Below are 23,408 nucleotides of genomic sequence, written 5' to 3'. Positions count from 1 at the left end.
CTCTACTCAGGCATGAGGCATAGACAAGAGAGAATCAGCTTTACTAAGGTGTAGTTGTAGCTGCGTTGGTCTAAGGACATAAGCAGACAGGGTTCTTCGGGTAAATCTATCTTTTATTAGACAAGCTCAAACAGTTGGAAAAATTCTTCTTAGCAAGCTTTTGGGTTTCAATACCCTTTGTCAGGCTGAGGAAGCATCTGCAGTTGGTGTGTGCTCTTCCTGAATGGGAGGAATTCCAGCCTTCAACTTTTGTGAATGTGTGAATAGTAAAGAAGCCAGAGGCTGGTATGCATGCAAGAAAGCCAGTCAGTGAAGATGTAACTTGAGGACTTCTCAATAAATGGTAGATTACTAGACCAGCCCAGGACTCCTGTGGGCAGTATGCTCAGGCAGCCTGATGGGATGGGGCTGTGGGCAGGCAGGGAGCAGCATCCAGGAATGGGACAGGGGAGCAGGGCTGGGATCATGAGGTGGTGACAGCTTGGGCCCAGGGCCGAGCTGAGATCCACTCCCCACCTGCTTCTGCTTATTGAACTGGCACCTATTGCAGGTGTGTGTGGAGAGTGGATCACAGCTCTGCCCTCTATCCCCATGCTGTCACTGCCTCACAATCCTGGCCCTGGCCCCCGCCCTGCCCTTCCTGCTCCCGGATGCTGCTCCCCACCTGCCCATGGCCCCAGCCCATCTACCTGGCTGAGCATGCCCTGCCTGTGGGTGTCCTGTGCCAGTTTTCATACAGATCCTGCCTGCACCATCCAACAACCTCAGCAATGGGTGCAGGGTGGATGGGCCAGGGTGCCAGGTCCAGTGGCAGCAGGACCAGCTGCACATGTGCCATGGCTTGGGCTGCCCCCCACCACACCTGGGCTGGGTGGGGCCAAAGGAGCCGCCCTGGGCTAGACAAAATCCCTTGGTGGGCCACATCTGACCACCAGGCCGTATTTTGCTCACACCTGGTCAAGACCTACAGGGAGACTTAGTTAAGTTCTGGTGTCTACACTTAAAAACAAGAGTTTACAAAACTGGAAAGGGTTCAGAAGAAAGACACCAGCAATTTTTGTGGGCTAGAAATCTGCTTAATAGAAAGAGATTAAGATCTATTTAGTTTATCAGAGAAAAGGTCAAGAGGTAATTCAACTGAAGTACCCTCCACAGAAATCTGACAGCTGAGAGTCTACGATCTAGCAGGTAAGAGCAAAGCAAGCAAAAATAGCTGGACGGACACTGACATTGCAAAATTCACATTGGAAACAGGATGCAAAAATTATAGCTTTGCAGGGCAGACTTTCCATCACCTGGAAACTATAAATCAAGGCTGGATATCTTTCTAGAAGACTTGGTCTATCAAGAGCTTCAGGCTGAACACAGGACTCTTTGGCAGGGGAAAAGGGTCCTCTATTAAGGACTTCCTGTGTCATACAAGAGGTCTGACTTGATGATCACAAAAACCCCATCTGGCCTTTCTATCTGTGCCAGAGATCAGAGCTGCTGAGTAAATTGGGACCATTTTTATACACTCTTCCAAAAAGAACTGTGCTTTGAGAGGCTCAATTCCAGCCAATGTATGGCCAAGGCTAGCTACAGAAGGACAGTTAGAGGCATTAGGGACAGACTGGGCACAGCCGAGCACTGGGGGACCCTCAAGGAAGAGAGGTTCGGAGGCTGCAGAGTGAGGAAGTTTTATATGTTGACCACACAAGCCACTTTCTCTGGCTCATGTGGCTGGAGCTAGATACTCAGGGAGTGCAAGCTGGACTTAGCTTGTATGACCAGCACAGCCACTCACTTAGCTACATGTCCCCCAGCTGATGCTAGCAATACCCATAGCCTTAGCCATCCCACCCCCTGCCACAGATGGAAAAGGGAGCAATGTCAGACACCATTTTGTTCCCATTCACTTTCATACTTTATTTTCTTCCAGGGATACGAGACAAACATGGACAAACAAAAAATGTCAGAAACAAGAATTCACTCAGCAGTTCCTAGTTAGAGACATTCCAGTAATTTACTCCCCATGGCCAGAGGAGGCTGGGAAGCGCTACCTCCTGGCTTGGGATTTTCCACGAACCTTTGGCTTTGGGCTTGTTTACGGGCAGGCAGTGGACCTTGCCTCAAGGTTCAGTCATTCATTAACTCTCTCTTTGGCATAGCCCTGAGATGTAGTGAGGCAGCATGACAAATGCACAGGATTCAGCCTTCAGCACCAGTCAGGGCACTACCCCTGAAGTGAGCAGTGCTGGGAGAGCGCAGACATGGTAGCCTCAGGATGGAACTGGATAGTTACAGGACACAGACTAAGTAGTGAAGCAAGGCGTTTTGCAAGCACAGCAACAAGAGCCAACTGGACAAACTACCAAGTCTCCAGTACAGAACTGCACATAAAAATCTGGAGAGAGAAACAGTCTTGGTGGTGATGCCTGCCCACATCAGACTGCAAGGTGCTTCATGCTGCTGGGCTACTTCTAACATCTGAGCTAGCTTGGGATTCCTGCAATGCACTGTAGTCTAGAACAGGGGTTGCCAACTGGGGGTACGAATACCCCTAGTGGTACTTGGAAAGGTCCAAAGGGTGTGTGTGGGCAGGTGAGGGTGGAGCGCTGCCACCCACCACCTCACACTGCCACCTCCGAGGGGCAGAGTCGGGGGGGGGGGGCGGGGTCCAAGGGCAGCAGCACCCATCTGTGGGCAGCACAGGAGCTGCCTGAACTGCTGAACGCAGGGTGGGGAGCTCATCCACCACCCCATGCTGCTGCTACCCACCACCCCACAGTACCACTGCGCACTGCTTTCCCATGGCTGGTCGCACATGCGGCTCTGCAAGCTGCTGATGGGTGGTTTGTGATTTGCTGAGTGCGAGGCCCATCATCAGCCCATGGAGCCACATGTGGTGGGTGGCAGCAGCATGCAAGGCCCTCCCCCCGCCACTCTGTGTCTGGGCACTGCCACCAGAAAGGGTACAGTTTTTTAAAAAGGTTGAAAATCCCTGGTCTACAACATACCCAATCACTCAGACCTTGGGGAATGAAAACCTGGGACAGGAAAGTTCAATCCAGGCTTACTATAGATCCACCATTGTGTGCAAAGCCATCAGTGAATGCACATCTGTGACAGCCACACAAAATGCTTCCAGTGTCTCAGTGTTACAATGGTGTGCATTTTAAGGCCTCAGGAGCCATCTGTGTGGATATTCTGTATTCTGCATGGACAGGGAAAGGGGAACTCTATGGAGGAGTGGCTAAATATGGGGCTAGTTAATCCTCCATTTAACTGGCTTGACAGCCTTGAAGGGGAGAACCTGACTCAGATTCAAAACTTATGGGTAAGTTGAACCAAGAACACAGATAAAAGGCTGCTATCCAGTGGGGCTGCACCTGAACCAGTGCCACAGGGGGAAAGCCAGTACATGCTGCCCTCCTTCCCCTAAACCCTAACTGGCCCCAGCTGCACATGCTCAGGGGCATAACAGCTGTTCTTTGAGAAAGGACCTCGGAAAAAAACACATCAAAGACCCTTACCAGGACAGAGCTACAGACAAGCCTGCTCCTTTGGGCAAAGGCAGGGACGGCTTTGAAGTTATTTTCTGCCTGAACTTAAAGTTGACTTTGATGCCCAATCAGACATGCACCAAAATCAGGGTCAATGGAAAACAGGGATGGAAATAACCTCAGGTCACACCTAGCCAAACCCCTGCTCAAGGCAGGATCATTTGTGACAATCATGGGAGGTCCTGGATGATTGGAAAAGAGCAAAAATAGTGCTCATCTTTAAGAAAGGGAAGGAGGAAGATCTAGGGAGCTACAGACCAGTCAGTGTCATCTCAGTCCCTGGAAAAATCATGAAGCAGATCCTCAAGGAACCCACTCCTAAGCACTTGGAAGAGACGATGACTAGGAACAGTCAGCATGGATTCACCAAGAGCAAGTCATGCCAACCAACCTGATGATCTTCTACGAGACAACTGTCTGTGTGGATGCAGGGAAAGCAGCAGACATGATAGACTTTAACTTTAGTAAGGCTTTTGATACTGTATCCCACAACATTCTTGCAAGCAAGCTGACCAAGTATGGGTTGGATGAAAGGACTCTAAGGTGGATAGAAAGTTGGTTGGATTGTTGGATTCAAGGGGTAGCAATCAATGGCTCAATGTCTAGTTGGCAGTTGGTATCAAATGGAGTGCCTCCAGAGTTGGTGCTTGGGTTGGTTTTGTTCAGTATCTTCATTAACAATCTGGAAGATGGCATAGAGTGCACCCTCAGGAAGTTCATGGATGACAAAGCTGGTGGGTGTAGTAGATACAGTAGAAGATAGGGCTAGGATTCAGAGTGACCTAGACAAATTGGAGGATTGGGCCAAAACGAATCTCATGAAATTCAGCAAGTGCAAAGCCCTGCACTTAGGATGGAACAGTCCCAAGTGCCACTACACACTTGGGACTGACCGGCTAAGCAGCAGCTCTGGAGAAAAATACCTGCGGGTTACAGTGAACAGTAAGATGGATATAAGTCCCAGTGTGCCTTTGTTGCCAAGAAGGCTAATGGCATACTGGGCTACATTAGTAGGAGCATTGCTAGCAAATTGAGGGATGTAATTATTCCACTCTATTCTACATTAGTGAGGCCACATCTGAAGTACTGTGTCCAGTTTTGGGCCCCCCACTATAGAAAAGATGTGGAAAAGTTGGAAAGAGTCCAGTGGAGGGCAACAAAATGGTTCAGGGGCCGAGGTACATGATTTATGAGAGGCTGAGGGACCTGGGCTTTAGTCAGCAGAACAGAAGCCTGGGGGAGGAGGAGATCGATTTAATAACCGTTTTCAACTACCTGAAGGGGGTCCGAAGAGGATGGAGCTGGACTGTTCTGTGATGGCAGATGACAGAACAAGGAGCAATGGTCTCAAGTTGCAGCACAGCAAGTTTAGGCTAGATATTAGGAAAAACTCTCTCACTAGGAGGGTAGTAAAGCACTGGAACAAGTTACCTAGACAGGGGGTGGAATCTCCATCCTTGCATGTTTTTAAGATCCAGCTAGATAAAGCCCTGGCTAGGATGATCTAGTTGGAGATGGTCCTGTTTTGAGCCGGGAGTTGGACTAGATGACCTCCTGAGGTCCCTTCCAACCCTAATTTTCTATGGTTCTATGATCCCTGCCTAAACCATCTCAGATAGGTGGTTGTCTAACCTGCACTTAAGAACTTCTCTAGATCGTCTCTTCCCTCACCCTCAACACCACTAGGCTACAGCTGCCCAGAAAGAGAGACTTGATCATGTACAAAGTGCAACACAGCTGAGGAAGATGCTACTAACCTGCTGCTCCCATATCAGAATGGAAGGACCTTATCCTGGGAAACACTAGATGCCTCCCATATCTCTGGAGTCCACAGGAGTGAAGAGGCCTCAGCTCCTTGGAAGGTTGGACTCCAAGGGTATGTACAAGACAGGAATAAAAGTCCATGGGGATAAAGAGAGCAGGGGATAGGGCAAACCAAGGAGAGAAAAACCTCTGTTAAAGCCTCTGCTCCTTTCACATTTAGAATGGTGTTTCACTAGCTGGCTGCCTCCCTCCCTCCCTGTGTGAGAGATATAGACCCTGGCCCCCCACTACCATCACACTGGGTTCTGGACTGTTTTGGGTCCTCAAACAGATTTGAAATGACCACATATCCAACACATACATATCACTCCCCAGGCCTGGACTGCTCTCAGTATCCCCTGAAACTCAGGGTGCATGGGGATACACAGGTACACATGGATACACCAGCAGCACACAGCGGCTTCTGCTGAAATACTATGCTATTGACTGAGATGGAAACAGGAGTAGGCACTGGACCCAGAGAAGGAGTCATAGCGTACGACCCCGTCTACAGACTGAAACTTAAATGCAAGGCAAAGAAAACCTCTCATCTGACTGATCTGCCCTGCCCTGGGCTGCAGCCTGATGCTGACACTCACATTCAGAGGGTGAATTCTCCCTTGTACAGCTCCGAATACTGAAGGAACCACGGAGGGTAGTAGCAGTGCTCCTCTGTAGACCCAGGCCTGCTGTAAGCAGGGCTAGCTCTCCCAAATGACCCTTGGCCTCTCCTATTCCAGGAATCTTCTTCCCCTCATCTCTGCTCACAGCCCTGTCCCCCACTCTCCCTCCCATCCCGAGAATCTAGTGTTGAGCCAACATCACCGGTTATGCTGAGCTGGGTCTTTGAATGTAGACAGAAGCAGACAATATAATCCCAAGAATCTAATTTTCAAGCAGGTCTTGACCTTCTGCTGATGGAAGGGAAAAGTCAATGCCTAGCTCCCTGCCTTACCCACCCCTTCCACTGCCTCATGTTTCTAGAAAGAAAAGTAACTAAACAATGACCAGCAGAAACCAGCTGCTTTTTAACAGTTTCTCCTGGGGGGAGCTGTTACAAAGGGGCAGGAGAAAGCCATTCGGTTTATACTTCAAGGTCAAGAAGACAGGAACATACTGGAATCATTACTCATTAATTAAACTGGGGAATTAACCAGAAGTCATGCTCACAATGACAATGCAAAGCTGCCAAGAGCTCCATCAGTGATATTTACCTTCCATCATCCCCAGTTAGCTCCAGCCTGAGGTTATTACAAGAACACACAGCTACATCACCACCAGTTGGTTTTGTGGAGGTAGCAGCAATACTCCAGAAGAGCCAAGAGCCTTGGGGACTCCCGGCCAGACCCACAATTCCAGTGCCGGCCACCTCTACAAACCAGCTTCAGGCCCAAACCTGAAACAATTCCATGAGAAGAGTTGATGCTGTCAAAATGGGGGTGCAGCTTGGCTGTCATTTCTCCAGCCAGTCCACTGACACAGGCTGCTCGGTTCATGACCCCCTCAGCTCTGGAGAATAAAGGAGGTGCCTCCCTGACCTGCCGCTTCATTACAACCTGGCCAGCTGCAGTCAATGATACAGACTGGGGTACTTTTTTCCATTCAGAGCAGAGCCCCTCTGTGCCTGATGGTAGAGCCAATTCCACTCTGCTCCAAGCTGAGAGGCACATGGGCCCTTGCCCTTCAGTGGGAGCAGGAGCAAAAGGAGGGGTTGCTCCACTGTCAGTTCCTACCAGTCCCAAGTGGCTGCACGAGGCTGTCTGCTTAAGGGTCAGATCCCTGTGGTGCTTGTTGCCAAAGCCTGGGTCACAGAGCATGAAAGCAGCTTGGGTGTGAGGGGCTGGCAGGGTTCCCACCAAATCACACACCTGCTGCCAAGTGCTTTTCCCAGAGAGTTCATCGCCCTTTCCACTGAGTACCCTGGGCATCAGTGAGAAGAGAGCTACAAAAGACCAACCAAACCTGTCTCCTCTGTGACTGAGAGGACAGGTTGCTCCCAGCTGCTGCGAGAGCAAAATTCTGAGGGCAAATAAATAAATTAAGGAGAGGACCTTGTCCGCTCAGCCCCAGGAAAGGAAGCCAGACAGGCATCTCAGGGACACAAACACACACAGAAAGGGGAGCCTAAAGGCAACCGGGCAGAAACCAGACACTTGGGGGAACTTGAGATGTTCTCAGACAACAGGAGTCAGTCAGCGAGGTTGGCTTTCCCATGGTGCGGTGCTGGGGGGGGGTGCATTTCAGGGACCGAAGGGCTGCTGCAGGGAAGGAGGGGCATGCCTACATGCACATACAAGGGCAGTCAGCCAGAGGAGCCATACACCTGTGAGGAAGAGGTGACAGTGCCCATTCCAGTCCTTCCCACAGCAGACCCAGGCTCATAGTGCATGTGGGAGCTTCACATCAGGAGCGACTGGCTAATGCAGTCATAGGGGGATGCAGACCAGGGCAGGGGGCTAAACTCTTCTTGGCCTCCTGGCTAGCAACATCCTGAGCCCTGCAAGTGGAACAGCTCTGCTCCCGCTAGCCACTGTGGAAGATGCGGATGCGCTGCACGATGTCCTGGCGGCAGAGGGGGCAGGTGCGCAGCGCCTCACAACACGTCTGGCAGCAGCACACGTGGCCACAGGTCAAGAAGATCATGTGGGCCTGTGGGGAGGAGTCAAGGTCACAAAGTTACTTTGCTCCTTCACTTGAGGAACTCAGTTACCATCCAAGCCTCAATAAGAACAGTTTTTTTTCCCATGCCCTGCTTCACAGAGGAAAAGCAAGGCAGAGAGGACTCAGCCACAGTCACCCCCAGGTGTTTGGCTGAGATGGAAATAGAAGGCAAGCACCCTGACCCTTGGTACCTCTCCTGACAGAGCACAATGCCTCTTGGGCATATTCACTGTACCAGGCCAAGCCTTTCATTCAGTTAACTTCCCAAACACACTGTGCAAGGAAAGGCCTAGTGACACAGAGAGCTTCAGAAGCTCCCCCTGTGGAGACCTGTGTTTAACACCAGGCCCCCTATCAGCTCCAGGAACAAGTCAGGTCTGAACTGGCATTTATCTCATCCACTCTATTTTCAGGGAAAACCTAAAAGGAAAATTCATAGGTCTCTCTCCCACAAACCCCAAAGGCTTTGTTTTGCTTCCCCCCTCACCTGTTGTCCCAAGGAAAGATGTGTTTAGGAGACAAGGGAAGTAAGGTACAGGCATTTCTACTCATTGCTGCCCTCTGCCACTTGGACAGCCCAGGCCTGTAGGAGCCCAGGAGACAGGTGAAATTACAGACTATGGAGACATGCTGGTCTGTGAGGAGTGCACAGTACCCTACAGCAGCCAGCTTTTGTTCCTGCAAGCTACACATGGGAAGATGATGAGAAGGCTCCTGCCCAGTCTAGGAAGCCAGATTCTGCCCAGGGACAAAGGCTGTGGGAATTCTCTATTGTGCATGGCTCTGACCTACAGCACAGCAACACGCACAGTCCCATTCCCGACTGCAGGGTCTTACCTCCCGCTCCATGCAGACAACACACTCTGACTTCCTCTCATCCACCTCCAGCTGTGGAGCAGAAGGGAACACAGCACTGGGGATTTCTTCTGAGGGGGCACTGGGCTCCGGTATGGCTGGGACCTCAGCCTCAGTTCTCTTCAGCAGCTCTGCAATCACAAGAGAAAACCTGAGCGCTAGACAGAGCTTTCTCTTCCAAACCAGCAAGTCTAAGCAGAACCAGCTAAGGGTGGCTCAGCACTCAAAGCCCTTCCACTTAAAGCAGCCTTACTGCAGTGAATGGCAGCACCCGTTTTGTACAACCAGCTCTTCTAGGGCTGCCATTTGTCCTGTTCCTAACCTTGCCCCTCAAATCTCTTCTCCTCCACCTCCTGCTGTCCAACCTCACACAGAGCTGCAGTCTACCCTGTCCAGTGGTATGAGGCTGCCCTGGACTTGATGGAGAACAAGCCTCTTTATACAACCACCAGCATTTAATGTCAATGTATCTAACCCCCATTGATCAGGCAGAAAAACAAGTGGTACCTGTACCTGGGATTGTTTCAGCCACAGCCAGGATCTCCTGGGCTCGCCTAAGGATGGTGTGCTGCAGGCCAGTTTCTGTAATTCCGATCTGCAGCACAAGGAGAGTTCAGTTAGCTCTGGGAGTGAGAAAGGCTGGGGCCTTGAGAAAGTGGGAGTGCCAGAGTTCCTAATCCTTAGCCTGGCACGATGATCCCCCTAAAGAGCATTAGGTGCTGAAGCCAGGGCTCAGGTGTCTTTCAGGATAGCCCTTCAAGTGGCATGGGGAACACCTAAAGGAAACCAAAGCCTGCACAGCAGTTTCACAGACCCCCTTCGTGCAGATGTTATGGGAACAGCTTCTGCAGAGCAGTAGCAATTCAGGGATGCTCACAAAGTGTCAGTGCTCTGCTGTGACACAGGCCCCTGGAGGAGCAGACCCCAGGAGTGGACACATGAAATAACACTGGTATTTCCAACCATCCCCAGAACCGGACTCTGCAGTGCATGACCATGAGCTTCAGCAGAGTTCTGCATCTAGGGCCAAACTACAAGACTTAACAGGGTGCCCAGAGCTCAGGCAGCATTAACTCCCCTTGAGTTCAGTGTGAAGGCAGGAAATTGCTCTGCTGTGTACCTTTTCCAGGTCACTGGCGGTCATGGTGCTGAGCATTTCCAATGATATCCGATGATGTGCAAAGATCGGCATATACTGTTCAGCTGAGAGTTCAATGAGCAGGTTTACCAGCTGCCTTTCCATGCCCTCTTCCTGCAAAACACAAAGCAAGAGCTCAGCTTTTGCTTTGCTGAAGTAGCAGTCCAGGAACACTACCTGTGCAAGGCAGCTTTGCAGGTGGGTGGAACCCCATTCAGCACTGCTTGGGATATGCAGAGAAAGGAACAGGCATTGCTCTCAATCTAGCTCTCAAGACCAAAACCCTGCTGGTAACTCGTAGCTGGCTGGAAGCATTTGGCTTTCTGAGTGACACTGGGCACTTGTACCTTGATGCTCCACAAGCCACAAAGCAAATACGACATCTCTGGAAAAATAAAACAAAGGAACACTAGCCCTTCACATTCCTGTAGGCACCTGCCACCTGAAGTGCTTTATAAACACAAGCCAATCTGCACCCAAAACAGAGATAATTTCTTCCACCTCTTGGCCACTCCAGCAGCTATTTTAACAGCTTACAACAGGACAGTGCAGGCATTTAGGGCAGGAAGTGAAAGGGACTCTTGCATTCAGCTGAAATGGCAGGGGGATTTAGGGAAGCCAAATGGAGCTGCCTGAGCTGAAGTGCAACTAAGACTAAAAAAAAAAATCTATTGTAAAAATTGCTGCAGTGTTTCTGATCACCAGGACCAGTCTGACAGGCAAGTTCTTGACTCACACCAGTAAATCTAAATCTGACTGCTGACCCCATACTTGAATATTTGCTCACTACAGACTGAGGGTGTGGAGAGAAACCAATATCAAAAGCAGGAAGGGCAGTGGGACATGCCTGCTACTTATACCTAAGGCAGGGCAGTCTTTAGTTACCTGTACGTACAGCGCATAACACCGTGAGGCCCCCATATACTACTGTAGCAAGCAATAAACAGCAGTGACCTGACCTGGAGCTTCAAGGAGAGAGGTTTCTGGTCTAGCAGGCGCTGGTATTGGATCAGCCAGTAGTTCTCTTGTTTTGTTTCACTTTTTGCTTCCATCTCGTACTGGAAAAACACAACACAAAGTGATTCAGCTAGCTGTCTCAGGGGGAGCCTGACTTATTGACGGTCTCCCTCTGGCTGGCCCTGCTTTAACTCCCCACATCACACTTATGCTCTGCAGATCAAGAGGCTGCAGGACACTCTTGGGATTCTGCATCTCCCTCCACACCCACCCTTTGTTTGCTTTGGCCCTGCAGGCTGAGACCAGGTCTGTGCTGAAGGGCTGCCGTAGGCCAGGGCTGTTGAACAGTGAGAGGAGACAGCATACCACAACATCAGGTCATGGACACCATGCACAGTGGAAGTGGGGCCTGCTTTCCTCTTTCCCATCTCTCCCCTGGTTACTACTGCTACCAGAGGTCACACTTGTTCTGCCACATGGGGGACTGCATGCCAGTCTCTGGCAAAAACAATGCTAGCCCTGTTCTAAGAACCAGTCAAAGCCAAAGCCTGCTGAAGCCTCCTATCAAGACAAGCCCTGTGAGCACACCATTTTAGAACCCTTTCCATCCCCTTTGCTTCCCCACTGCAAGCAGCCCCCTTCCTCCTCTCTATCCTGCAGAGCACAGTCTGTGTACCCCCTCATCCATGCAGAGAAGTTATATAGCCCCATTTACCAGGATTTGGTGCAGTTCCTCTTCCCTTTGTTTCTTCTCTTTGAGTAGCTGCTGCAGCAAATTACTAAGGGCTTGGCGTTGCTCTGCTATCACCTCCTGCAACAGAAGCAAAGGTATCCATGTCTCAGGACCACTTCTCTGGGATCAGCCACTCCGTCATCCCATCCAGGAGGGCAGGGATATTTTTGGCCAAAAATTCAACCCAATTTTGTTGTGCCATGTCCAAACGAACCTCAGCAAATCTGAACAGATGGCTTGATCCTGCCCACACAACTCTCCTAGGAGGTACTGCAACAAACATTGGTTACTGTTATGGTAATTTTCCTCTCTCTCCTATTTAACCTCCTGCATTATTCCATGATGGATAACATCTCCCAGTCACAGCCCACAATGGACTGACCCACACCAGACTTACCTAAAGCAGCCCTCTACCAACACCCACTCCAAGTAGAGTTTCCGCTTTCCTTTACAGCAACTATGTTCCCGTTCCTTATTTGCAAAAAGGGCCATGGAAACTGAGTTCTACAAGTCTGCAGGTACCCAAGGCAGATGGGGTTCTTCTTGAACAGCATCTCTATTCCCTTTTGGATGTTAGTTTCCTTTCCTACTGAACACAATCATACACCACGAGGGGGCATCTCACTCAGTTTGCTGGCTCTGTATGCTAAGGCAGGGAATGAGATTCTGTTATATGGCGCCCGGAGGAGGGGGTTGTGTTGGAAGTGCAGGATGCTACAGAAAAACTACTGGTGTTACAATGCATCACTAATCCTGACAGTGGGACAGTTCAAACCACTCCTGGATAGTCTAACCCACAGTGTTTCACAGTGGCCACACCAAGCACAACTGTAAGGTTGCATCCAACTGGCCCTCTCTGCATCTGGTGGATCATCAAGTGGGATGAGGCCATCAGATGACTGGCTCAAAATATTTCAGGTACCTGGGAAGAAGGGGTGGGTGATACTGTTTGGAGGTTAACCCCACAGAAGAGGCTTGATGAGCACAGGTCTGTCTCATGTGCAGACAGGATGCTTAGAGAGGCTCTTGTTGACCAGGATTCCTTACAGAGCTTGAGGGGAAAATGCAACCTGCCAGGCTTGCCAGATGACACTTCCTCCTACAAGAACCTGGGTGTGTTCTGGTCAGTGCTTTTGGGTATTGCTGTACCAGGGGCAAAGGGGTATTTTTCAGGAGAAATGACAGATGTGCCATGACTGCAGGTGAGCCTCTGTAGATAAAACTGGGAGAGGTCTAATCCAACAATTTTTATGGTCTGAGAAATACTCCTTTCTAATCGGGCACTGAGTATAAGACCAGTGACTAGCAAAACACAAAACAGTCCCTTCTCATGATGCTCTTGCAAAGGTAAAATGATTCTGTGCAACAGAATGTCCTATTTACACGTTTTTTTAATGATTAATTTCTTTCAAACAGTGATCCAGGCATGTGGATTTTGTGAGCAAGAACTAACTGGATCAGGAGCACTGAACCGGCTAGCTTCCCTGAGGCAAGCAAGACAAACAGAGCAGAGAAAACCACCCATAAAACTCTGCTGGAAATGTACATCCATAAATAACACTGCTTCCATCCCCATAAGGCTGTCCCACTCCAAGCCCTTCTTTCAGCCCTTTCACCACAGGGAAGCCATGGGGAGGGGGCAGTAACTCCAGAGGCATTAACCATTGATGCTCTCAGAGGCATCTTCCTGTTTAACACTCAAATGGCAATTCCTGCCCAATGCTCCCCTTCCCCCCGAAGCCAGCTTTTCTTGGTGACTTGTTGAGGCCTTCTCTCACAGGAGACAGATCCCCAAGTGCCCTTGTGGGCACTCCTTTGGCCTCCGTGAAAGGCATATATCAAGCTCTTCCCAAAGAGCCCATTCACATACAGGGGATTTGGGAGGTTTCACCCCCTTCTACAGGTATGGCTGGAACGAAGCTGCAGGGCTCCTCAGTGCAGCTCTGCAATGCCTGAGGGTCCTGTGAAGCCTGCACGTCCCAGGATGCAACAGTCCAGTTCAACTGGACAGAAAGAGGCACAAACCAGGTGCTGCATGCTGGGGTCTGTGAAGCAGCTACTATTGCTTACAGATACTGGCCAATGATCTGATTAAGTAAATGCTGTGGGGTACTGGAGATGAGAAGACAATTACTGCAAAGGCACAAGAAAAAAAACAAACCTAAAGCCAACTGCCTTAACTCAACTTGGAATATCTTGACAGGTGATCCCAGCTGGATGAAAGCTACCCTTTGATGGGAGGATGGCTGGGCAGAGTGGATGCAGTTATGGCCTTGGAGATATGGCTTAGAAAGACAAAGGCTGAGAATTGTATGTCACTTTTGCAGAGATTTTTTAAAAAATTAAAATTAAAAAACCAAAACAATGTAAACATGAGATGCTTAGCAGGCGAGAGCTACTGGGAAAACTCCTACCACCAGTGTCCTTTCCGCCCCAGCTAGCCCAGAGCCCACCACCCATACCCAAGGGCAATCTGACTTATTTGCGCACTGAACGTTACTCCAGATGGTTAGGAGCAGCAGAATGTTCCATGTTTGCAGGAAGTACCAGGGCAAAGGGAAGTTTGGACTCTCCTGCTGGGAATTTCCCCTCATGACCAAACATAAAACCACCAGGAAGTTGCAAACAGGAAAAGGAAGCAAGCGGTGCCTCTGAAACCCCAAGCAAAGGTACAGAGTGGGGCAGCCCAGAGCCCTACATACCTGCAGCGTCTCTGTGTCCAGTTCTTGCCTCTTTAACTCCAGCTGTGTCAGCTGCAATAACTCTGTCTCTATTAACTTAATCTAAACAGAAGATGAAATACTTTTTACTGACATGTGAAATTACTTTTATTTATGCTATCTTAGAGCCAGCCCCAACTGCTCAGCTGCTCTGGGAGGGAAGCAGGGTAGGGCAGTACAGCTGCCTAGCACTTTACAAAGGCTGTCATCACTCTGCAATCTATCTCTGACACATGCTCCAGGACTAAGTAAACAACCCACTGGATGTTCATGCACAGTGTCTCACCTGATGGCAATAAGTTCTTCTCTCCCCTTCTGTCTGTCACTGCCTGTCTCTAAACACTTTCTGTCAAAGGCTTTGGGAGTGTTTTGTAGTTAGTTAATCTGATCCAAGTTCATGGCCATGAATAGAGACAAATACCTATCTCTCTGTTACTACCATTACTTAGATTGCAGGTCTCTGAGGCAGGAACCTTCCCTCTGGGGTATCCTTGCACAATGGGGTCCTTCCTTCCAAGATGACTGTATACATATTTTAGATAGGGAAACTGAGGCACAGAGAGGTGAAGTGACTTGCCCAAAATCACAGAAAATGAGTGGAAAAGCCCAGAATAGAGCCAGATATGCCTGTCTGTCTTCTACCCCCAACACCAGGCCACATATCCCCAATGAGGAAAACTGCCCTTGGCATGCAGCTGCCTGTGCCAAGTGCACCCAGACATTCCATTAATTGGAGGGGATGTCTTTGGCCTGCAGGACTGGCAGAGGCAGATGCTAAACTTTTAGCAGAGAAGTACAATATCCAGCAGCAAGGCCTGAGGACCAAACAAGTCTCAGACCACCAGGCTCTTATTTTTGGTGAACTCCAGCAACAGGCGCTAAACGCCTTTAAGAAATGCCACATGTACAACCCATAGGCTATTAGCAAATGGCAAAGATTGGACCCAATGTGGTTTGTTATATTGAAACAGGGCTATTAAACATATTCATCCTGTCTCTTGAAAGGAGGGCCTCTCCCTAGGGTCAGAAGCAGGAGAGTCTGGGGCCTTCTGTTGAGACACCAGCCATCTCTTCTCCATAGTTTAACAGTGGGTGCATTTCAACTCTGTTCTACCCCAAGCTGAGTCTCATGCATCCACCCCCACTAACGTGCTTCACTTTTAGCAAAACAGAGTTCAAAAAGGTAGGCTGGCAACAGAAAAAAATAATAATGAGCTCATGCATCAACATGCAGGGCTAATGTACTGGATGGAGATGCAATGGATTCTCATGGAGGTGGCAGCCCCAGCAAAATACAAAAACTGCTAGATAGCAGAGGCCTAGTGGTTTCCATCTGTCCATTCCTTGGGAACCAATGCAGGATTGTCCTCTAGAATCCACTCTTTTGAGTGTTTTCTCTAGTCTAATATTAGATGCCCCAAGTATGGAGGAATCCACTGTTTCTCATGTACCTAATAGCCCTCACTGTCACTTCATCATTTACAACTGAGAACTGGACAAATATCAGCAGTGACCAATGCTTTGTTATGCAGCCCACCAGCCACATAAGAACACTTTGCTTTCTTCATCCCCTGCTCGCATTCGCAGCACCTTGACTTTCTTTAGAGCAGTCTCACCAGTTGGAGGAAGAAGCTGAATGGCTGGGTACACTCTGGTTTGCCAGCATTGACTCACCTGGTTCCTGATCTGTCTGTGCATGAGATCTTTCTTCACCTGAAGGGCTTCAAAGGCAGCTTTCTGCATTTCACTCTAAGAGACAGATTACATCCTGCTTAGCCCAGGTGTGGGACCCACTCACACAGAGACAAATGGACCAATTATCCTTGCTAGAGTGAAACGAATTTATGCACAGACATTTGCAGGGTGCTCAGCCCTGCCACAAGCTCAATATCTCATTTTTTTATTGTAATAAGTTACTCTTTACAGCACCAACAAATAACAAAGAATGACACGGTTTTACAGACAGAACACTTCTTATCGTGTCCTGTTTGAGAAAATTGATGGCAGGTATTTAGCAGAATTTACAGATTCATTAGAATCTGATGGGACCGTGAAGTAGGCGCTTCTGCTATGGCCATTATGAGGCACTGAAGTTACGACCAACATTTTCCAAACAGCCAGTATGTTTGAACACCTTATTTGAAACTCCGTAGTCTGAATTTAAGCAGCACTAACCACCCACATTTCTACCTGGAAGCCATGAGAATTCAAGTTATTCAGCATCTCTGAAAAATCAGACCCAAGTGTCTCAAACTGAGCATTCAAAATTAAGAGGTGCACTGAAAATGCTGGCCTGCAAGCAACCTACCCTTGGTCACCCAGCAAGTCAGCCCCAAAGATAGGTTTCCTGCCTTACAGTCTTCTACCATAACTATCAGACCAGCTCTGTTTCCCATGAGCTTTACTGCTCCCTAAAAGTGGCGCCTTCCTTTTAGGGAGCATACCACCTTCCCCTGACTCTCTGGGTAGAAAACAAGGAATCATATTTTTCCATTTAGCCGCCAAGGTCAGCTATCAAAGACTGCTGCAGCCCAATGAAGTCATGTGGTCAACCCCACTCCCTAGCCCTCCTACAGCATGCAGTTAGCCTCCCCATTTACAAACCTACCTCCAGCAAGATCTGACTAATGGCCTTGCTTTGGTCCAGCTGCTGCCAAGCCAGGATTTGTTGGAACTTCTGATCCATCTCCGCCAGGCTGCAAGAAGATACAGCACCAGGGAATTATTGCAGAGTCTCAGATTCTGACACAAATAAGAGGAGAAGCTGCAAATGGAAAGGAGCATCGAGGGAACCCAGGGGCAGGGATTTCCTGAAAGAGAGGAGTTTATTACTGAGCAAGGCTGGCCAGCCAAGACTCATCTCATACCTGTATACAGGCAGTCCTCAGACTTACAATACAATTGGTTCCTGAAAACTGCGTCTTAAGTCGAAATGTTGCAACTCTGAACCAATTTTCTCATAAAAAACAATGTTATAAATGGGGGATTCGTTCCTAGACCAAGGCTCAATACCCTATTTTCACCAAAAATACCCCAGAATTTTGTACTCGATCAATTATAGATGAGTAATATAACTCCATTAATATATTTATATTGTAAATAGCAATCATATTGATTTGGAAGGACTTCTTTGAGGTGACTTTGCTGGACTTTTTGAAAGGTTCTTGGCTGGAGTCTTCTCAGGAGTCCTGGCTGCAGGTTTTTCTGGAGTCTTGTCTGCTTTCTTAAAGAAAGTGTCCAAGGAAGTTTGGAGAGATGTTGTCCAGGGAGATGGGTAACAGTGAACTTGTTTGCTGGCGTGGCATGGCGTGGCATTGGATCAAGTGTTGTAAAGTCAAAACTGATGTCAGGAAGTTGAAACAAGGCATCAATTTATAAATGCTGTAAGTGCGAAATGTTGTAATTCAAAACACTGTAAGCTGAGGACTGCCTGTATAGCAGGTTTGTAACCTCCTTCCCCATAACAAACTGGGCTGACAAATGAAAAGTTTACTGTGCTGTACCTGCTGAATGTAACTCAAGAGTCTAAATTAGCCATGAGCTTCTTGTAGACTATATTGACATATATAGTCTGAAAGCTAATATTATTTGTTTGACAGAATGTTTTGATGAAGGGGACAAAATAATCTGCCCATATGTTGATATTACATATGGTTACAATATGAGAGAAAGGGTCATTCGCTGCCTTCTGCTAAGTGGTATATACTATTCCAGATGGAAAATGGTGCATAGCTACCCACTGGTAGATAGAATACTCTCTCTCCCTCCAATCAGGAGGGCCAAGCCCTCTCTGCTAAGAGCCAGGCAATGTGGCCATTACACTGCAATCCTTAAAGGGGCACAGTCCAGATAAAATGGCACACCCCAGAAGGAGTTGAAAACCTTCTCCCCCACATGATGGAATGTGAAATTAGAAGATATGTCCAATTTTCAAATTTTATTGCACTGTTTGTTTCCATCTGACATGCCTGATAGCATGGAGAGTGTGGGGGTCAGTTTTGCAATGGCTTCTTGCCAACACTGTTCAAAACAGACCAAAATAGGACTTGTCCACTCCTGAAAGTTAGTGGAATTGCTGTTAGTGGAATAATCATTCTGCAACTGATTCAGAGTCTGCCCCAGATACAGGGCTTCTTTTAAACAACTCGGCCCACATAATGGGACGGAAACTTAATATTATTTATTCGGTGACAGATTTTGGTGAAGGGAATCAAAAAAAAAAAATCCTGTTAATTTTTCAGTAATTCTTCAGGCACAGAACTCTGCCTAGTTCTGCCTCTTATTTCTCCCTAAGGTGGAACTAGGCAAAGAAAATTCCTCCCCGCCCCCAGAAGAAACACATTGTGACAGCCCAAAAAGACAAAAGGGAATTTGATGATCTACTTCGCAGTGCAGTTTCGCTCTGAGAGGTGATGCTATGCAGCCTGTTCTATAAGGTTCTGCTTTTATACCCTCAGCAATTCCTAACTAAATGGGTTCATTTCTCAGAGAGATATCTCCCTGTACCCTATTGGTGCTGTTATGTTCATAGCAGAACTACACATTAAGTATAACTGACTGAAGCGCAATGAACAAAGTGCATTGGCTGCTTCTAAGGGACAGGGACCAAAATTCTGATTTTTCTCTTCTCTGCAAAAACAATTTAAACAAAATCTAATTGAAACCAGAAATGTTTTCAGAATCCCTGTAGTTGCCCCCTTTAATCACGTTGGACATTGCTCTTCTATCTGTAGTGTTACTGTGTGCTGTTACGTGGCTGCTACGTTCTGCGCAAGAAGTGGCTGTGGAGTCCTGGATATTTGTATAAGAGCTGTTTGAGGTCTTTTGGAAGGAAAGAGGCCACACAACAGTTTTACAAGCCCCATTACTATGACGGTACCTGGAGCAGGCTTGATTGACAAGGTCTTGCCGGCGGGATTCATAGGTCATTTGGATGAATTTGTTCTTGTAGCTCTCAGCCAGCATTTGCTGCATGGCAGCTGGAGGGGAAAGACAAGCTGTCAGTCTGTGTTACAAGGTGGTGATGTCCTGAGTACATCTAAACCATACAGAGGATGACTCTAATAAGTGTTGCTATGAAGCCCACCATACCCACTCTATGGGCACTGAGTATATGCCAAGCATCCTGCTCTCTGTCATAAGAAGCCTCTAAGTATGCACTTAGCATCACACTAAGACATTACATTCATCAGGAGTGTAGCATGCATGAAGTGGGCATGGCTTGTATTCCCTAGCCCAGGCCCTTGATGGTATAGTCAGACTGCTGGTATCCAGCAGAGTTCTCGTTCTGTTACTGCAGCTACAAGCACCACTACTATCTGGCTCTTCTCTCCAGATTCCATTCCATCCTTGGCTTCTCATTTTAGCCCTTTCAGACAGGAAAGTAAAACAGCTGCAGGAATTTAGATGAGCAAGACTAGCCAGAAGAGCACCCTCCTGAGTCCTCTCTGAGGGTGTCATGATATCCTTTTTCCAGTCCCTATACTACCACCTGCTGGGAGGAGCAGAATCACTAACAACTGGTCTCAGCTCAGAAAGGGTGAAGATCCATTCTCCCCACTGTTGTTTGGGCCTATACCCAGCTGTTGAAGGAGAAGGAAACAGAACGAAATAGACTTGGGTGAAAGCTTTGCCCACCCACTAGCCCATTAGACAAAGGTCTAATATCCTTTGTCACTGCCTTGGCAAGGTGAAATACCTCCAACACGAGCACAGGAAAGAGACAACCTAGCACAAATGCCTTCTGTGCATTACTGAAGTATGCACAGAAGCCATGCTGCCTAACACAAATCTCAGCAACAAACACTAATTAGAACAAGAAACATTTTTCTTCGTGATGAGAACATGCACACTGGATTGCCCTCCAAACCCCCAGAGTAGTATCCTGTCCTCCTCTGATAAAGCACAGCTGGCTCAGCTGGTCCAGACAGCACCCAATCTTTATCTATAGGTACCATTCATGTTGGCATTTGTTTTGCCTTGTGTACTTGGCTAACATCTGTATGAACCTTTGAAGATACAAAGAGCTAGAGAGTGCAGTTATTTGTTAAGTCTTTGCTTAACATAGGGTGACCATATTTTCAGTTTCAAAAAAGAAGACACCTGTCAGAAAGAGTGATAGTGGTAATATGATGGGGGAGGGAGTGATATGCCTGTGCCCTGCCCCTGTCCCTCTCCCAAGCCACACTCCCCAGCTCTGCTGCTGCCCCTCACTCTCGACCCACAGTACCCTGACCCCCAATTCATATTGGTGCCCCTCACTCCCAACCCACAACCCCCTGGCCCTGCCTGCACCCTGCACTCCTGAGCCACAGACCCCCACCCCCCTGCTGCCCCTCACTCCTGACTTGCAGCCCCTTGCCCCCCCAGCCCTGCCAGTACCCTTCACTTCAAACCTGCAGCTCCCTTCCCCCCAGACCTGCTGCCACCAAAGAACCGCCCCCCCACACCTCTTTCTCCCACTGGAAGGGCAGGCACCTCCCCAGCTTGCCCACTCTGCTGCAGCCCCAGCACTGGTAGGTACCCACCCCCTTGCACACTCATCCCCTCACATACCTCTAACATACACACATACCCCCAACAATCCCCAGCCCTGGTCCTCCAACCTCTGCCCTTCACAGACTTACTTACTTGTAGCTGCTGGGGCTTGCTAGAAAACACATATGATGCCCTAGCCTCCAATTGCCCTCCCCTCACTCCCCCCAACCCCAAGCAGCTCCTTGCTGGGGCAAGCCAGGAAGTGCCAGGAAAAATTTCAACACTGAGCAAAGGCAGAGCAAAATTCTGGACATTTGTTGATATTTAAAAAAACCACCCAGATAGAGATGGGAGGACCCAAAAAGAGGACATATCTGGAAAAACCCAGACATATGGTAACCCCACTTAACACCCTTTTACCCCCCCCCACTAGAACTAACTGCATCAGCTGTGACAGTGAGCACAAGGATGACTCCAGTGGGAGTCAGCAGGGTAATGCAGTAGCTAGCATTTGGGTATACATTGTTAGGTTACATTCTATCTTACACTGTTGTTTCAGCAAGCTGCAGCAGTAAGGGTCCAGGTATAGCTCGCAACATCTCCCCAGAGGACAGAGCTACTCCGTACCCTTCCCAGGATGTGACTCTCAGCTCCTCACTACAGCAGCATAGGATTAGAAGGGGACTGCACTAAGTCCAGTCCCTTGCATTCACAGGCAACCATTGCCCAATGATTCTCCCATTCACTGCTTCAAACCTACACATACACATACCACAGAGCCCTTTTGGACTTACAGGCCACATCCCTTTTGCGTAGATGCTCAGTCTCCTCCTGTGTTATGGCCATCAGCTGTTCCATCCTTATTCTAGGAAACAAGCAGGAACATTCAGCCACTACTTACTACTTCAAAAGCAGAGTCATGTTTCACGCTTGCCAACCAGTTACACGCTCTCTTCCCCCTCATAGATAGCTCAAGTACCCCACTGATTTCAGTGGCAACAGAGATTCTTTGCTCCTGTAGGCCTTGCTGGAGTCATGGGGAGTAATATAAGCACTAATCAATGTATATGCAACTCATACAGAGGCTTTGCTAAGAGTATTAACCAAAGCAAGCCTCAGCAGAAGGTGATCTGGCACTAGGGTGCCTGTGGGAGTAAACTTGACAGACAGCAGAGGGTTAAAGTTGATTGTTAAGATTAATCAATAAGGCTGGTGCCAAAGAGTCTAGAACACACCTGGTGATAACAGATAATTAATTAGGGTAATTTGGTAGAGGTGTTGATGCTTATGTGAATTCCTGAAGTAAACCGAACTGCTTACTTCATGTATAGGGAGTCCTGGAAATCTTTAAAACTTTTACTAAGCCTAGGGGAAACATGCAATTGTGAGTTGTGCCTGTGCCTTACCACAAGCATCTGGGGCTCACATTGTGTAACACTCTGTACAGGCGTGTTGGTGAGTACGTGCTATGTAGGTAATAAACCTTGCTGAGGTTTTGCCACTGAACCTAGCCTTGTGGTCAATTCTTTGTGTAATATCAGAGTTTCTAAGGACACACAGTGCATACTTCAGTGCATACCCCAGCACACATAATGCCCTGACAGCATGCTTGTACACAAAGAACTACACTGACAAACAATAGCTCCTAGTGTTGAGGACTGAGAAATTCCCAGATCAAAGAATATTACCAGAGTCTTCTTCAGCAAGGAGTGAGGTAAAACATAATGGGAGAAATACAGTAACATCAGTGAAACATGCACTCCATCCCAAACAGCAAGACACTTCTTTTACTTACTCTCTTCACTTCCACCATAAATACACAGGTTGCCAGGCCCTCAGTTGCCCTTAAAGGAGGGACCTAGTCTACCTGCCTTATGCATATCAACAGGGCTTTGCAGGTAGCATCAGATAGCATCAAAGCACTCATTCCAACAGTGGGATACTGGCCTGGAAGCCCTTTGTTCTATATAGGCCAAATAATGCCTCAGAGTCCTCTATAGGAAGAAATTGGTTTTTTGCACCCCAAACTCATTAGCTGTGGTAGTAACTCTTACTGAGAAGGAGGGAAGAGCCTGGTCCTCATATAGGAATTGCCAGACTGGATCAGGTCCGAAGTCCATCTAGTCTAGCTTCCTGCCTTCAAGAGGTGCTTCAGGGGAAGCACCAAGAAATCCTGTGTCAAAGTTGTGGGGTCATCTCTCCCTCACATTAGATCTCATCCTGAACCCTAAGTAAGAGATGCTGTCTTAAGCTTTGAAGCAGGATCTCTCTCTTATGACATTCACTTAGTATCAACCATAACAACTCTGTTTATTCTGACAGTATCTGAAAAATTCATGGTTCAGCTAATCCTTGACATCTGCTAAGATTGCCAGCATACAGATCAGATTGTGGAGCTGGCTCTCGTGGTATGGACTCCTTTTCCACAAGGAACCAGGCTGAGACACAGTGATATCAATAACTACTTAAGGGAAACAACTTTCAATCTCCAGTGACTTGAACAGGGCACAGATATGTGA

The 23,408-nt window shown here is 48.2% G+C and overlaps 1 protein-coding gene across 4 annotated transcripts in view; it reads right to left on the bottom strand.

Moving 5' to 3' along the window:
• Positions 1–707: 707 nt before the first annotated feature.
• The window catches only part of LRSAM1 (leucine rich repeat and sterile alpha motif containing 1), a 52,809-nt gene continuing 30,108 nt past the window's right edge, over positions 708–23,408 (bottom strand). For all 4 annotated transcript variants that reach the window (XM_090022128.1, XM_090022129.1, XM_090022131.1 and 1 more), the window contains exons 15-25: positions 21,684–21,754; positions 19,292–19,391; positions 17,021–17,108; positions 16,087–16,161; positions 14,395–14,475; positions 11,675–11,770; positions 10,962–11,060; positions 9,985–10,116; positions 9,378–9,459; positions 8,847–8,995; positions 708–7,997 (exon numbers count right to left, since the gene is read on the bottom strand). In XM_090022128.1, coding sequence (XP_089878254.1) covers positions 7,872–7,997; positions 8,847–8,995; positions 9,378–9,459; positions 9,985–10,116; positions 10,962–11,060; positions 11,675–11,770; positions 14,395–14,475; positions 16,087–16,161; positions 17,021–17,108; positions 19,292–19,391; positions 21,684–21,754 — 1,099 coding nt within the window. In that variant the 3' untranslated portion in view covers positions 708–7,871. The remainder of the gene's footprint in view (positions 7,998–8,846; positions 8,996–9,377; positions 9,460–9,984; positions 10,117–10,961; positions 11,061–11,674; positions 11,771–14,394; positions 14,476–16,086; positions 16,162–17,020; positions 17,109–19,291; positions 19,392–21,683; positions 21,755–23,408) is intronic.

This window comes from Crocodylus siamensis, chromosome 11 (assembly GCF_052110815.1).
Source record: "Crocodylus siamensis isolate JL-2025a chromosome 11, ASM5211081v1, whole genome shotgun sequence".
Classification (NCBI taxonomy): Eukaryota; Metazoa; Chordata; order Crocodylia; family Crocodylidae; genus Crocodylus; species Crocodylus siamensis.
Note: the sequence above shows the minus strand (reverse complement) of the source record. Positions and strands in the feature narration are given on the sequence as shown.